The sequence below is a fragment of the Paramacrobiotus metropolitanus genome, unplaced genomic scaffold, assembly GCF_019649055.1.
Source record: "Paramacrobiotus metropolitanus isolate TYO unplaced genomic scaffold, Prichtersi_v1.0 Parri_scaffold0000153, whole genome shotgun sequence".
Taxonomy (NCBI): domain Eukaryota; kingdom Metazoa; phylum Tardigrada; class Eutardigrada; order Parachela; family Macrobiotidae; genus Paramacrobiotus; species Paramacrobiotus metropolitanus.
Window position 1 is genome coordinate 243,149 of NW_026570373.1, and position 14,909 is coordinate 258,057.

At 42.9% G+C, this 14,909-nt stretch overlaps 3 protein-coding genes across 5 annotated transcripts; 2 read left to right on the forward strand and 1 right to left on the reverse strand.

Moving 5' to 3' along the window:
• Positions 1–532: 532 nt before the first annotated feature.
• On the reverse strand, positions 533–5,850 carry LOC129599697 (glycerol-3-phosphate dehydrogenase [NAD(+)], cytoplasmic-like). Its single transcript, XM_055498008.1, has 6 exons — positions 5,642–5,850; positions 5,327–5,507; positions 4,123–4,405; positions 2,973–3,085; positions 2,610–2,849; positions 533–1,034 (listed from the first exon to the last, which is right to left on the reverse strand). The coding sequence occupies exons 1-6, from the start codon at positions 5,683–5,685 to the stop codon at positions 831–833; spliced, it is 1,065 nt and encodes a 354-aa protein (XP_055353983.1). The 5' UTR covers positions 5,686–5,850; the 3' UTR covers positions 533–830.
• A 301-nt stretch (positions 5,851–6,151) lies between these two features.
• Positions 6,152–10,053, forward strand: LOC129599704 (uncharacterized). 3 transcript variants are annotated; one of them, XR_008691948.1, is made up of 3 exons: positions 6,152–6,890; positions 8,083–8,925; positions 9,623–10,053. XR_008691948.1 is itself a non-coding variant. In XM_055498016.1 (2 exons), exons 1-2 carry the CDS (start codon positions 6,249–6,251, stop codon positions 8,821–8,823), a joined length of 1,383 nt encoding a protein of 460 aa, XP_055353991.1. In that variant the 5' UTR covers positions 6,152–6,248; the 3' UTR covers positions 8,824–9,098. The 3 variants fall into 3 exon arrangements, 1 of the variants encoding a protein (XP_055353991.1); XR_008691949.1 differs by having other exon boundaries at positions 6,152–6,881; XM_055498016.1 differs by lacking the exon at positions 9,623–10,053 and having other exon boundaries at positions 8,083–9,098.
• An 854-nt stretch (positions 10,054–10,907) lies between these two features.
• On the forward strand, positions 10,908–14,820 carry LOC129599700 (uncharacterized). Its single transcript, XM_055498010.1, has 3 exons — positions 10,908–11,641; positions 12,164–12,973; positions 14,239–14,820. The coding sequence occupies exons 1-3, from the start codon at positions 10,982–10,984 to the stop codon at positions 14,392–14,394; spliced, it is 1,626 nt and encodes a 541-aa protein (XP_055353985.1). The 5' UTR covers positions 10,908–10,981; the 3' UTR covers positions 14,395–14,820.
• The last annotated feature ends 89 nt before the right edge of the window (positions 14,821–14,909 follow it).

A 14,909-nucleotide genomic window follows, 5' to 3' on the forward strand; every position in this document is an offset into this window, starting at 1 on the left:
GTAAGTAAACCGAGCGGCTACCTTAACCTCAAACATTCCGACCTTAACCCGTCCACCATACTGATAATTTTGACTGTCTGGGTGGCGCATACAGATAGGGTCGTTTCAAGACACATATTAAGTATTATCGCCTAACGCGTATGAGCGATTGCCATCCGAGTAACCTGTTTTCTCGTGGACATGACTTTCTTATCAAAAATCGTTTATTTTTCCGAATTATGCGAACAATGAACATTATCCTGAAATTTTTTCGTTCTTAAATAAAACAAACCTCTCATGAGTCTGCAACACTTCTAATAAAAAATCAAGGAAAAATTACAAAAAAACAATAAAACAGAAAAAGACAAAAGTAATAATAATTAATTAAATAATCAAATTAAGAAAAAAATAAATTAGTAACGAGGTTAATATTTTCAATTGTAAATGTGCCGTTTGGAAGCAGAGGCTTAGCAGTCTGATCCGCAACCGACCGATCGGCCACCACGACACATATAAAAATGCGGCATAAATCGGAGATTAATTCGAGTATCAATTTACTTGTAGCAAACGATTTTGATTTCAGTCGATCAGTTCTTCCGGGAGCAAAAAAACAACACTCAACACTTCACCACTATTAAACACAATCAACACCCAACACCACCTACAAAATTCCCGATAATTTAACCAGAACATGCTAAACTCTTAAAACAGACCGACACTGTATCATGGGCACTTGATCAGAAAAGGGACACATCTCGCCACCCGAAACATTCGTCAACATTTTGGCCTCAAAACACACGCAAAGGTGTCACACAACGGGGAACCAGTCCGCGTCCAGAACGGGGGGTGTTTCACTTGTGGACGGGATGGTTGCGGAGGTGGTCCAGCAGCTCCTTGGCCGGGATCTCCTTGACACAGATGCGGTGGACGGTGGTGAAGAGGGGGAACTCGTTCTCGCGGCCCTTGGCCTTCAGGAAGTGGTTGACCTCCTCGGCGGTCCCGGGGCCCTGCAGCAGCTGCCCGTTCAGCATCTCGTCCTGCAGCTGCTTCACCGTCTAAGAAACAAATACATCCCAACGGGTCAATTAACGGCTGAACCCAGAAAAGTACAAATAAAAAGAGTTTATAACGCTCTACAACATACAAGTTTACAAAAAGTAAGTATAAATTTATCAGAAAATTAAAAATAAAAGTTCTTCAAATGTACAAATTTACAAAAAGTATAAACTTATTATTTGCATGCATTAAATTACAATTTAACAAGTATTTGATCGTAACAAATGTGCACAGAATTACAAAATAACTACCCAATAACAGATATCAAAAAATGAGTTCATCAGAAAATCATGTGTAAAAAATTCCAAATAATTATTAAAAAAAGTGCAGATTACTAGTTTGTAATTTTCTGTACACGACAATTTATGAAATTACAATCACAAAGTAGCTGATCGGAACAAATTTGTACAAAATTACAAACACTGTTAATAATTCCAATTACAAATTTTCAGAAATGAGATTACAACTGGAAAATTATCTGTACAAAATTACAAATGTAAACAAGGCAAATCACAAATCTCTAAAAATAAAATTACAATAATTAGAACATGATCTGCACTTTACACACTCGTGCAAAATTACAGCTGGAAAAACAACAAAAAATTATCGATGGCGCCGACAAACAACAAAATTTTCAATAAACTATAACATTCATGAAGTTAACCAAAACTAGAAGCCAAGAAGAAAATTAAAAATACCGATTTAAAAAATAATACTGTAATGGTGTAAAATTTTTTTTACAAACTGGGAGTAATTATGAAAATATTTGTTTGCATATGTGCAGGTTTAAAGGCCCACGTAATAGCCATCGTACTACAAAGTCAGCTAATTCCGCTGTATTTACTATTTACAGAACGATCACCATTGAATTCTACCATTCTGCTTCCAGCGATGACTACAGCAGAAACTACTGCAAATCTACTCCCGCCAAATAATAATCAGTAATCATAAAAAAAGCAAACATTATGACATTTTCGCGAACAATTTAAAAGAAATAAATTAACATCTGTAAAACAACGAACTGCACAGGAATTAAAAGTAGAAAAGCCAAACAATCATTATTTCCAAAAATTACAAGATCAACGCATGCAACCAGCTCAACTTATCCAATTCTGAAACTTATTTTCTTCCTATTGTTATTAATTATTAGAAAACAAAAAGCAGAAACACTCCAGAAGATTTTAATTTAACGGCATTTCAATTCGCGATCCATGAACGGCGGAATCTACCCGTCCTATTGCCCTTAAATACAGCCAATGCACTACGATATTTTTCTACACAACATCGTGTCAACTGCTTAATAAGGCTACTAGTTACAGCTGCCGTATAAAACAGTCTTTTAAAAATCAAAAAATAATCGAAAGTAAAAAGAAACAATCGGAATAATCCAAAAAATAATCAACCTAATAATGAAAAACAATTTATCATTAATAGATTAAAATAAATAAATAATAACTTCAAAATCATAAAAGCTTATACAGACAAAATAATGGATTAAATATCAGATTATTAACTGAAAATAATCTTAAAAATCACGAATAAATTTAATATTTTGCCAGAACAAATTTGCCAACCTTGTCGGGCTGTTTGGCGAAGGCCTCCGCGCACTTGCGGTTGCGTCCGCCGAAGGACGACGTAATGACGTCGGCCACACCGCAGCTCTCCAGGAAGGTCTCGCGGGATCCGCCCGGGAAGAACTTCTCGGCGAAATCGATCATCTCCATGATTCCCAGTCGGATCACCGCCGCTTTCGTGTTGCCGGCTTTTTCTCCATACAGTCCGTCAATTAATCCCGCCGCGAACGCCACAATGTTCTGTTGCAATCAGACCATCAACAATAAATGTGCGTTTAACTGACAATTTAATTCATCCATTAAATATCCATTTAATTGATCCGAAACGCCATTTAATGCATTAACGGCAATTTGGATAATTACCTTTAATGCGCCTGACAATTCCGCATTGGCCACGTCATTCACCACCGTCACGCGGAAGTTCTCCGTCTGAATCGCGTCGCGGAATAATCGGCCGTGTTCTACATTCTTGAAGGCTAAAAATTCCAACAATGCGTCAGTAACACATGCAAATAAACGCAAACCTGTTTTAAAAAAATACCAATCTATTTAATTTACACACGAACAGCTAAGAAAATTCATTTCAACAAAACAATGCATGTGATTGCTTTTTATTTATAAACAACAGTTACTGTAAAATACTTAATTATAAAAATAATAAAAAAAACCTATGAAGCTGAAATTTGTGAAAATATTCCAACTTAAGGCGTAATAATTACTATTAAGTTGATAATGACGAAGCCGATCGTAAAATTTCACAGCTAGACAAGAAAACAGCCGAAAATATGCCACAGTAGGCAAAATATTGGCTACTGCAAGTACAGGTCAAACAAGAGCAAGGCGATGTAAAAAATTAGCCTGATATAAAAAGTTCAAATGTGCGGAGCGATCAGGTACGCCGAAATTTCTTTAAAAAAACTAGTAATAAATTAAATTTAAGACAAATGGGTAATCATAACGATGAGCGCTCTTGAAGCATCAGTTTTATTTTACGCCACATCCAACTAGCGAAAATAAGGGATACTGCAGCAAAGAGGTGATTTTGCAGTGTAGTGAGTAGTGGCCGAGGTCAAAAATGTTATGAAAGCAACTTGTTACAAAAGCCGTCAATAATTTGCATTAAAATTGTTGTCCTTTTTACTTGCTTTTTAGATTACAGATACGTAAACACAAAAAAATTATCTTATGAATTAACTGAAATTTAAAGTGAAATTTTAATGGGAAATTAATTTAATTAATTGAACTTACGTAAGAAGGGTGAAAAATAGTTTTTTTGTCAGTTTATTTAAACCATTATAAGCTGATATTACTGGGAAATTAATTTAATTAACCGAAACTACGTAAGCAGAGTAAACAATAATTATTCTGTCAATTTATTTAAACCTTAATAAGCTGATATTAATGGGAAATTAATTTAATCAACCGAACCTACTTAAGGAGGGTGAAATAAATATTTTGTCAAATTAATTCAAATCTAAACTGCTATTTAATTACAAAACGATTGCAACCGTACCGATGGTGGTCTCGCAGAAGGATCCGGCGGCCACCTCGTTGGCGATGTTGGCGCCCATGAGCACGCCGACCTCGACGCCCAGCTGTTCCTTGATGATGTCGGAGATGAGCCCGATCTTGCCCGGTTCGGGATTATTCAGACCCTTGACCAGGGACAGCGCGATGGCGCCGCTCTTCACCTTCCCCACCAGCTGCTTGCAGCTGCGCGCGATGAACTGGTGCGGCAGGACGAAGACCAGCAGATCCGCGTCCTCCGCTGCTTTCAGGATGTCCGGCTCGGCGATCTACCGACAAATGAACGGCGTACACTAGTCGCTGCACGCAGCAACAGGGATAATAACACAGGGTAAAAAATACTTTTTATTAACACTACCCGTAGTGTCTGTAAATGTAAAGACGGCTAATATTGGATATGACGCATCTGTTTTGTTAGCCGTTATACTACGATTCAACGCACTCCGACATGTTGTTGGCTACCCACAACAAAAATAGTAATTTAATAACAGAAACACACCGCATAAAAAATTGAACAAAAATTACAAAACAAATACTAAAGTAATTAAATTCTAACGGAAGCCCACTGAAAAAAACTGCGGACTGCGGAACTGTTACATAACATGATAACGGCCAGAAATAAACAAACAAAAAGCGTTCTGTAGTCTGTACAGACCACAAACCAGCGTTAGAGAAAATTACCACTAACGAATTAACGTAAATCACAAGAGTAATAAAACTGCAATAAATAAAAAAAACAAAACGAAATAAAAAATTTATAAAATAATATTATTAATAAAACAGGATGAAAAACCTAAAAATAAAAAAAACAAAACGAGACAAAATCAATAAACAAATGAAAACAAAACGAGACAAAATCAAAACAAAACGAGACAAAAAAATAGAATAGCGAGTCAAAATTAAAACAAATTCTTAATAAAATAAAATAATAAACATAAAAATGAAAAAAACCAAAATTTGATGAGTAATTTAATTCACCGACACAGTTTTTCTCTCCTGCTTCAGCTAGCTGTGCAAACACATAAAAAAGTCCTGCGTACCCAGCTGAGAACAGAAAAAATAAGATAAAAACAGAATAACCAAGCACAATCGAAAAATCGTGCGTATTTCCGATTTCGAACAAAATTTTCGAAAATAAATGTTTTCGTTTCGGTTTATAATTTTTTAAATTAATTACTACGCTGACATACGACATTCTCCGGGAGCTTCTGGCCAGGGAGGTACTTGACGTTCTCATGATCCTGGTTGATAATCTCCGTCAACTTGCGCCCGTTAATCATCTCCTCGAAAACCCACATGCGCACTTCACGGTGGAACTTGGTCTGCTCCTTCTGCAGATTCCCCCCGATCACCGCCGCAATGGCACTGCCCCTGCATCACAAAATCACACATCTTCAACCCACTATCGCTCAGAAGCAGACGCTTGTGAAAAGCTGCACGCAAAGGCAGGGATACGAAAAAGGGATGCCAGGAGAAAGTTTCCCCAGCAGAACCAGTAAACTCACCAGTTCCCCGAGCCTATAATGGCCACACGCTTCTGCTCCGACATGCTGCTTAGGGATAAATTGCTCGCCCGAAATGATCCACGAACAAATATACTGGAAAACAGTAATTTAAAAGAACGATCGTGCGCAAATAAGAGGAGTGTGACGACGATGGGCGCAATATTCCACAGTATCTGGCAGCGCAATCGACGACAACTTTGGACTTTTTCCCCAGCCTTCCCAAGTTGCAGTGGCCTGGAGAGAAAAGCGTCACCACTGTAGCACACGCATGACGGGGGTGGTTGCACTGGTAGCAGAGGATAATTCAAGCTGGTCTGCGTCTGTACCTGTATGTCACACGCTGTGTGCACGGCAACTACAGGGAAACAGCAGAAATATACTTATCCGGTGTGTTCAGCCAGCGCAGTGGCCAACCGCCCTGATGCAAGATAGCGAGTTTTTACTGTACTGCAGGCTGCAGCTAGCCGCAAGCTGCGACTCAACTTCCACTTCCTGTGCGATCCGTTACAGTGTTACTAATAATTTTTTCTTCCCGCGTAACTTTTAGAGTACTGACTGCAGCGTTTGTTTCTATCGTCTTGCAGTTGCTAAATAAGAATGCATATTTATGGAGGAAAATATTTTGAATCTCATCCCGTATATCAGTGGAACTGCGTGGATGTACCTCTTCCAGCATGGTGAAGTGATCAACGTGGCGGAGAACGGGCTGATCGTGGATTTCCAGTGCAGCGAACAGCGCTCACAGTTGGTCAGCCACGACAAAATCTTCAGCGCATTCATCGCCCCGCATTCCGTTCCGTATCGCTCGTGGTATGATGAAATTGACGGGAACTCCGCGGTGACGGAGAATGTCCACGTGCAGGTGTTGTGGCGCTCGCATCCGGGGGCTCCGTGGCTGTGGTATCCTGGTCGGCTGCTCAGTCGGGCCCTGTTTTACCCGTGTGCCACCATCACATTTCTCATTGCCGAAGTTCAGCATGATGGCTGGTCAGCCGCCGAGCTGTTCCCCGTCAACCAGGTGCGTTTTCCGCCGTCCGAGGAAGATCTGGCCAAACGAGCGCTGCCGGCGAACGCCTTCGTGTTACGGCAGTCTCGTTTGCGGGAGAATTATTGGCCGACCGATACTTCCTTCAATCAACACTTTGAGGCGATCCGGTGTGTGCATATTGTATCTACTCGCAACCACATGATAGAGTACCTGCAGCGCTGTGATGCGCAACCACTGACGGAAGAGAAATGGGTGCGATGGGTACGTAATTCACAGTACAGGTACATACCAGTACGTCTTCAAGTACAGTAATTATGAAGATACCTGCAAATGTAGTTTGAGAAACAGACAAAAGCCGCGGACGACTTTCCTGCTTTTTTAATAATAATTTGCAGTGAATTTTAAAATTTTGTTAACCGTAAACTGCTAATTATTAACCCTAATTTTGCTAACCGTGTTGTTTTCGATGTCTTTTACATTTTTTAAATTCTGGCGAAAATTAATTATGATAGACAAAATTAAGTAATAAGCCTTAACGAATCTGAAATTTAAAAAAATGTAAACTTCAAAAAATTTCAGGCAGCTCAGCTTTATAGAATAACGCTTCACATCAGCCCACATCGGCAATCTTCTCGATGACGAAACTAAACACGAAAATCTCTATTGGTTTGCGTCTTGGAGCAGATATTTGCAGGAAAACCACATAACTGCACCAAATGCCATAAAGGGTGGACAAGCTCGGACACCACGGGCTATCGTGCAGCTACTCAGCCGGTAGACATGCGCCACGGAGGACTAAACAATATCGTGTGTCGCGTGTTTCAGCCGGAATTCCAGCTAAGCTTGAACCACGCGGCACTTCGTCAACCACAGATCAACGCCCAGACGGTTGTACGCAATCCGCCTGGAAAAGAGGGATGTGCCTGGCCTGGGATGGGTGGTAACGTGCGTCGACACAATGGCCCTTTCCCATCGCCCGTCAACGTCGGTTACGGCAGGTGCTGCTGCTGTTCAAGCGGTGAACGAATCGCGACATTATGCATGTTACAAGGGCGCTACATCTTTTCTCCGATCGCCTTCGAGACGATGGGACCCTGGGCCTGATGGGCTATCGCCATTGTAAAGAGTTGGGGCTTTAAAAGACTGCAGCACGGAGCGTCGATCGCATGAATTTCTGCGCCAGCGGCTTTCGCTCAAATCAGCGCGGATGCAACATCTATCCTTGGCACGATGGACGGAGTGGATAGTTTAAATGAAGTTTTGCTGTTGTGAATAATATCACGTGTTTGTTTTTCTTCCACCTGATCTGGCCACGTTGATTATTAATAAAGAAAAAGGAGCTTTATAGAACAAACATAACGCAATTAAAATTCTATCAAAACAAATGGATGTCGTGGAATTCTTTGCTATGTATTTCTCGTGCACGCTGCAACTCTTTTCTGATGTTGTTTAGAGAAACGATTACGATTTGATCCGCAAATATATCGCAGAGCTCCAGGCAAAGGAAAACGCCCAACCGAATGGCTCTGGCATGCCGTCAGTGGGCGCCGGTGTGAAGCGCAAAAACCCCGGCGACGACGCACCGCCTGAAACCGGGCGGGTTATTCCCACCGAGACGCATCTGCTGCGCGAGATCTTCCAGTCACTGGACACCGTCAGCCGTCAGCAACTGCGTCGCGTGTGTCCGCTGTGGAACTCCGTCTTGACCGGCGCCGACAGCGCTCACACGGTCCGGGTCTCCTTCGACAGATGCAACGCAATGGTCCCCTCTGCGCATTCGCGCCCGGACCCGGAGAACTTCCTGCGGGTGTACTTCGCGGTGGGTGGTATGCTCAGGGCCATTGCTCCCGCCACGCAACGGCTGATTATCGAGGAGGTGTGCAATGAGCTCCTATTCCATGTGGTGATCGTCATTCGCTGGTTGTTGCGGCATCTCCACATCCGCCAGCTCATCCTCCACCGGGTGGACCTTAACTGGGATGATCGCCTGACCGAGTTTCCCATTGCGGCGGCGTATAAGGGGGAGGGGCGGGTGTGTATCCGGCGTCTGGCGGCGGCCCTGTCAGCACTGGCGCCGTTCTGCGATGAAGTACGGCTTTGGCATTGTGCATTCAGTTGCAGTGGCCGGATGAAGGCCGTTATTCCGCAAGCCAGGATTCGGCTAGATGCAGCGGATATTGCCGGGCAGTTCTAGGATATCTATGAGGCCCATTTGTCGCGTGAGGGGTTGTGTCGGGAGGCAGTGGCCGAATGGATTCGCAGAGGGTCAAGAGGATTCCGCAAAATGGTCGCGGAGGTAAAACGTCACTAAAACCCCGTATACAAGTACGTCGCTCGATCTCCGCATGCGGTCGTACTTGCCAGTTTCTTGCTTATTATGGCATTAAATTGTTTTGATTGTCGCTAATTATTAAGTTATTTTACGTTTCGGTAACACAAATAATCATTTTTGTCTGGAGCAAAATTAGAGGTAGCGAAAAGAGAGGTAAAGAGCCACCAAACACCATTTATGTGTAACTCGATCTGCGCTTGCGGAGGTATTTGATTTGCTGTTGCATATTTTTTGCTTTATTGTTTAATTTAATTTTTGTTAGTCACTAATTTACTACTTCACGTTTTGGTGATGAGAATTGTGAAATTCTGTCTGAGGTCAAGTTGGAATTATCTTAGGAAATTGCACTTTTTGCTTGGTTCAAGGGAAGTGATGCGGCACATGGTACCAAATTTGGGTACATGTATTTTTATAAAAACGTTTATTGTCCGCATTCTTTACACTTCTTTTCATATTTTGGTTTCATTCGGTACTGGTGATTGTGGCCAAATGATTTGTATGCAGTGGTGTCAAAACGTTTGCGCGCGCAACATTGTGAATGTACGGTACATTATTGTACCGCGTCTTACGTAATGTACACGAAATTGGTACCTTATACCGGGTCACTTCCCTTAAATAAAATATGGAAATTAAAATTTAAACGTGGATGTTTGTCGCCTAGTTTCTCCATGGTTACCAGAGTTGTGACCCGCGACTGACGACGCATTATCGTGGCAGAGAGTGGACCGAGGAGAATCTGAACGATCTGGATATCTCCAAGCTGACCACGGTTACGTTGCGAGCTTTGCTAGAAGTCCTTCCCTTAGAATGGGAAGTTTTCAGGGCCAAGTATAGTCAGTGTTACGATGAAGGTGACGGTTAAAAATCCTGCCAGATGACGCTGCAAGCCTGCAACGGCCAGTTGGTACACGGCTACACGGCACGAAAACCTGCACCGCTGTGTTTTACTTTTGACTAAGACAGATTTGTAGTTTTTTTCTGCCAGGGTGCAGATACTAAAGTGTAACGCTATACTCGTAGTTGAAGTTTTGGAGTTTTACTAAATAAAGAGTTTATTTCTCATCTGTGCCCGACAGCCGGATGTGGTTGAACGAGGCTGGGTAGACCGCCATACGCGGGACAGAAGCGGCATTAATTTTCCAATAAATAGTGGGAAGACCCATTAGTGCAAGGGTTGCGAATTTTTGCTCAGTTATTCCGTTATAAACGGCTGCATATAAAACACTGTATAATTTCCCGGGATGCGTCTTGACAGCAGAAAGCAGACATAACTGGTAACTGTACTGGTGTAAGTATTCAGCCTGTGCAATGCCCAACCGCCCGCGTGCGAGGCTGTTAGTCTGTACTGTTCGCAGTGTTCTACAGAAAGCTCACTTCTGTGCATCGCATTAGAATTCAGCAGACTGCTTAACACTCGCCCTCGTCCATGTGCCTGGGAGGCACATTTAATCATTCAAAATTCATGGAACATTACACTAGCAGCTGACTTCCTCCTACCTAATCTGAATTCCTCAGAAAATTTGTTTTGCTTTTCACTTATTGAAACAGTTAGTAGAAATAAATGAACTGAAAACTTTAAAACTACGAATTCCAACCGCTTCCGGTTGGTGAACAAATGGCAGCCTCCCAGTCTGGCAGCGTGATTTGGCTGTGCTGCGAATTTTTATTGCGAAATCGGAAATCCTCAATTCTTTCAAATTCAATTTACCAATTGAAAAGTAACTCTCTCCACTTGTGTGCTTAAGAAAAAGGAAGAACAAAGCGTAGAAAACATTCTGCATGAATACCAGACCGTTCTATACCAGATTGGAACGAACCATGTGCTGCGCCTTCGCGGCACACAAGAACACTCCGTGTAATTAAACCATAGACGAGTGCGAGTGTTCACAATCAGTTTGCACTCACGCAGTTTATAACTTTTATTGTACGTTTTACTTTTCAGTTTAGTTAGTCTAAAATTTCCACCTAGCAGTACTTGCAGTATTGGTTCTCAAATTTTGTGTGCCGTTGTTAGTTAAAAATGTACATTTATGGAGGGGAAGATGTCAGATCTCATCCCGTGTACGCGTGGAACAGTGTTGATGTCTTGACGGAGAGCGGTCTTTTCCAGCACGGCGAAGTGATCGATGTGGCGGAAAACGGTCTGATCGTGGATTTCCACTGCAATGAACAACGCTCGCAGTTAGTCAGCTACGACAAAATCTTCAGCGCTTCCACTGCCCCCTGCTCCGCGGGGTACCATATCTGGTACTTAGAACTGCGAAAGAACCCCGCCGTAAAGGAGAACGCCAGCGTGCAAGTTTTGTGGCGCGCACATCCAGGCGCTGCGTGGCTCTGGTATCCTGGCCGGCTGCTTAGCAAGCCTATGTTCTTCCCCTTCTATGTGGACCTGCTCATCGTCCAGATACAGCCTGGTGGCTGGCAATCTGCGGAACTCTTCCCCGGCCAGCAAGTGCGTTTTCCGCCGTCCCGGGAAGCTCTGGCCAAACGAGCGCTGCGGCCGAACGCCTTCGTGGTGCGGGAGTGTCGTTTGCCGAAGCATAACTGGTTGACCGGGACGGATGATCGCCGTCGTCGTCAGCTCAAGGCCTGGTGGAGTGTGCGTGTTGTCTCGGTGCAGAACGCAGTGGCTAGGCTCCTGCAGCCCAGTGATGCACGGCCGCTGACGAAAAAAAATTTGGTGCGTAATGGTAAATCTGATAAATAACTGCTAGTACATTTTTATTATGTTTATCAGCTTATTTATGTTTTTATTTGCTATTGTTAGGAAAACAAAGCAGACGTTATTAGTAAAACAAAGCAGACTGCAGAGACTGATCATGAGGTCTTTCCATCAAGAATTAATAATTTTTTAATCGTAAGGGGAGGCTATGTTTAAGCGAGTGTTAATCAATTGCTAAATTAATGTACAATATACTGTACACATACAAAATTTATTATAATAATTATATAGTACCCATAAGGCCATAATATAGGTAATCGATAAAAGTTGGTGTATATTCGGAGAATTTAAATAGTAAAAATGAATATCAAATAAAACCAAATAGTACGTATACCGGTATACGTATGCAGGATATATTAGTTTGTACAGTAAGTAATCCAAAATTAATAAATGAATGGAGAGCTTTATGGTGCCCGCTCGGGATGCATGGTATTGTACAGATATGTTAAACGGCGATGCTTTGATTATGTTGTTCGTCAGGTTGGACAGAAACGCGAGAACGATTTCGCGTTGGAGAACGAGTGCCCTCGGGAGAACATTGACCACGATGATTCCGGCATGCCGTCCCGAAAGAAACGCAAAACCGACGCCGATAGCGAGCAGCCGGACATGGACGCCCGGATTCCCACGGAAACGCATCTCCTTTGTGAGATCTTCCAGTCACTGGACACCACCAGCCGTCAGAAACTGCGCCGCGTGTGTCCGTTGTGGAACACCGTCTTGACCGGCGCCGACAGCGTACACACGGTGCGGGTGTCCTTCGCGATGACCCCGGCGTTGATCGGCGTATACGGCGCGGTCGGTAGTATGTTCAAATGCCTGCACACTACAACACAGTGGTTGATCGTGGAGCATGTCGGGTGCGGGGAGGTGGGGGCGGTCCTGACGGTGATTGGCCGGATGCTGCGGACGTTTCACATCAAGGAGATCGTCTTCCATAAGGTGAACTTCGAGTGGAGTGAGAGTGTTGACTTTCCCATCGCGGATGAAGTGATTGTTCCGGAGGAGCAGAGTCAGGATGTGATGCAGAATATCTGGCGTCTGGCGGGGGTGTTGAAGGTTTGGGCGGCGTTCTGCGAGGCATTACGGCTGTGGCGGTGTGAATTCCGTTGCATGGGCCAGATGGCCGCCGTTATTCCGCGCGCGACGATTCCGCTCGATGCAGCGGATCTTCCCGAACAGTTCTGGGATCTCTATGAGGCGCATCTGGCGCGTGATGGATTGGAGCTGGAGTATTTTGCGGAAAAGATTCGCGCCGGATCCGCAGTCTTTCGCCATGTTGTTACTGAGGTAAAAGCCAGTAGAAAAATGCAGTACAATTTATCATTTTAAATCTTGGTCACTAGCATGAAGTGGTATCGTAGAATAATTAGCGGTAACTTCAACAAATGCAGCCGCTTATACGTTGATCGGGCTGCTTTTTCTTTAATAAAAGTAATTGACCAATTCACATAAAGGACGGACTAACATTCTATTGGTCGATTGTCTAATATCGTCCAGCAGGTGTAGATTGTACAGACTGCTGCTGCATTTGTTGTGTATTTCACTGCTTTCACTTTTTTTCTGATCTTAAAAAGTGAAATTTTTTTAATTGGCTAAGGGGCCTGATAGCTACATATTTTTTGGAAATTTCGCCAGGAATTTTCTCTTTAATACAGGCTATGTTAAGAAACACAGGCCTAATTCTTCAACAGCTGAGTTTCGCCGCGCAGTTTTTGCTTTGCATAATGGTGGATTCGTTTTCTGGCTGCAGCAGATTTCGAAACGCAGGATGCCAATTCAGCTGTGCTATCGTTATCTTTGAGATGTAAGCCCCAGGATAAATCTACAAAATGTACGCGTAGTCGCATACGTGGACGATTTTCCATGAACAGTAGGGAAGCAATGGAGCGGAAGTCAAACACCAGCATACAGTGGATGTTTTCTGGGCCTTGCTCATCGCCACTCTGCACACACAGTGGCACACCGAGCCATACACAACGGTTTTTCTAAGAAAAAAACAAAAATGAAAGCAAGTCTTGCTTAAGCTTCTACATTTAATTATTATAATGTTTTTGTAATTCGTGAATATATTTGCGTTCAGCTGTGATCGTACCTTCTTGTTTGACAACTGCTTAGCCAGCATGATCCGTGCTGGTAGACGCACTTGAATCTTCTCGCGAATGATCTGTTTGACTGACTCCACCACTCATATTAATTTTTTGGTCGAAACTAGCGACTGAGTAAATAAAGCGCAGTAAAAAAACATTTTTTATGAGATGATATCCAGATTCCTACGATTTTCACCTAGTCATTTAGTGTCGAAAGCAATGCTGTAACTGCATATTGTACACAGCGATCTACACCTGCTGAAAATGCGAGACGGAAACCACGTGACTAGTTTACCACGTGGTTGAATATGTGAATTGGTCAATTGTCGGTTTTGCCTGCGGTAATAGTATTACTAGTCGTCGACAGAAAATTACAGTTCGATTTGATAAAAATAAAATGTGATAAGAAATAACACTTATGGTAATAAGAAAACAGATGTAAATGTCGACGTTGATCGTTTGCAGTTGCTGGAGGGTTATCAAAGTTGTGATCCGCGATTGACGACGCATTATCGTGGCAAGACGTGGACGGAGGAGAATCTCCAGGATCTGGATGTCTCCCAGCTGACCACCATCACACTGCGGGCGTTGGGAGGTGTTGTCTGGCGCCCCCGTCGCTGAGGAAGATGTCGATGAGCAGGATAACTGCGAAATTGGCGACTGTGAAGACGATGGCGAATAGTTCCGCTTTAACGAGCTCTTAGCTGTCACTAATTAGTTCACGGTGTACAACTTTATCGGTGTGCTGGTAGCGAGCGAAACTGAATAGGTCGTAATTTTTTTACCGGAATGCACGTACGTACTGTAGATCAAATTTAATATTGTACTTACTTGAATTCAGTGTTTGCTGGAATGTTTATCGATGAGTTTTTATCGCCTACCGCGCTATCCGGAGCCCGACGACCGGGTGCGCTTAATGATGTTTTTTTGTTTAATGCAAGTGCGGCATTAAAGGACATACGTGTGATGCCGTATGATGAAAATACGTACAAACTTCAAAACATTAAATTAAGCAGTTGTACGTACGTATGGAACAAATACTTTTGAAATTAATGAAATCATTCAGTGCTACTGAATCTCACAGAGTTCTTTGGTGTTTATTTCACGTACATGCGACAACTTTTTTCTGGTGTTGT

Bases quoted from the DNA above. Each gene is read 5' to 3' on its own strand.
- LOC129599700 (XM_055498010.1), top strand. From the start codon at position 10,982: ATGTACATTTATGGAGGGGAAGATGTCAGATCTCATCCCGTGTACGCG. The intron at 11,642-12,163 runs GTGCGTAATGGT...GTTGTTCGTCAG, and splicing joins CGCTGACGAAAAAAAATTTG to GTTGGACAGAAACGCGAGAA. The intron at 12,974-14,238 runs GTAAAAGCCAGT...GATCGTTTGCAG, and splicing joins TTCGCCATGTTGTTACTGAG to TTGCTGGAGGGTTATCAAAG.
- LOC129599697 (XM_055498008.1), bottom strand. From the start codon at position 5,685: ATGTCGGAGCAGAAGCGTGTGGCCATTATAGGCTCGGGGAACTG. The intron at 5,508-5,641 runs GTGAGTTTACTG...TTTGTGATGCAG, and splicing joins ATTATAGGCTCGGGGAACTG to GGGCAGTGCCATTGCGGCGG. The intron at 1,035-2,609 runs GTTGGCAAATTT...TTTGTTTCTTAG, and splicing joins TCGCCAAACAGCCCGACAAG to ACGGTGAAGCAGCTGCAGGA.
- LOC129599704 (XM_055498016.1), top strand. From the start codon at position 6,249: ATGGAGGAAAATATTTTGAATCTCATCCCGTATATCAGTGGAACTGCG. The intron at 6,891-8,082 runs GTACGTAATTCA...GATGTTGTTTAG, and splicing joins AAGAGAAATGGGTGCGATGG to AGAAACGATTACGATTTGAT.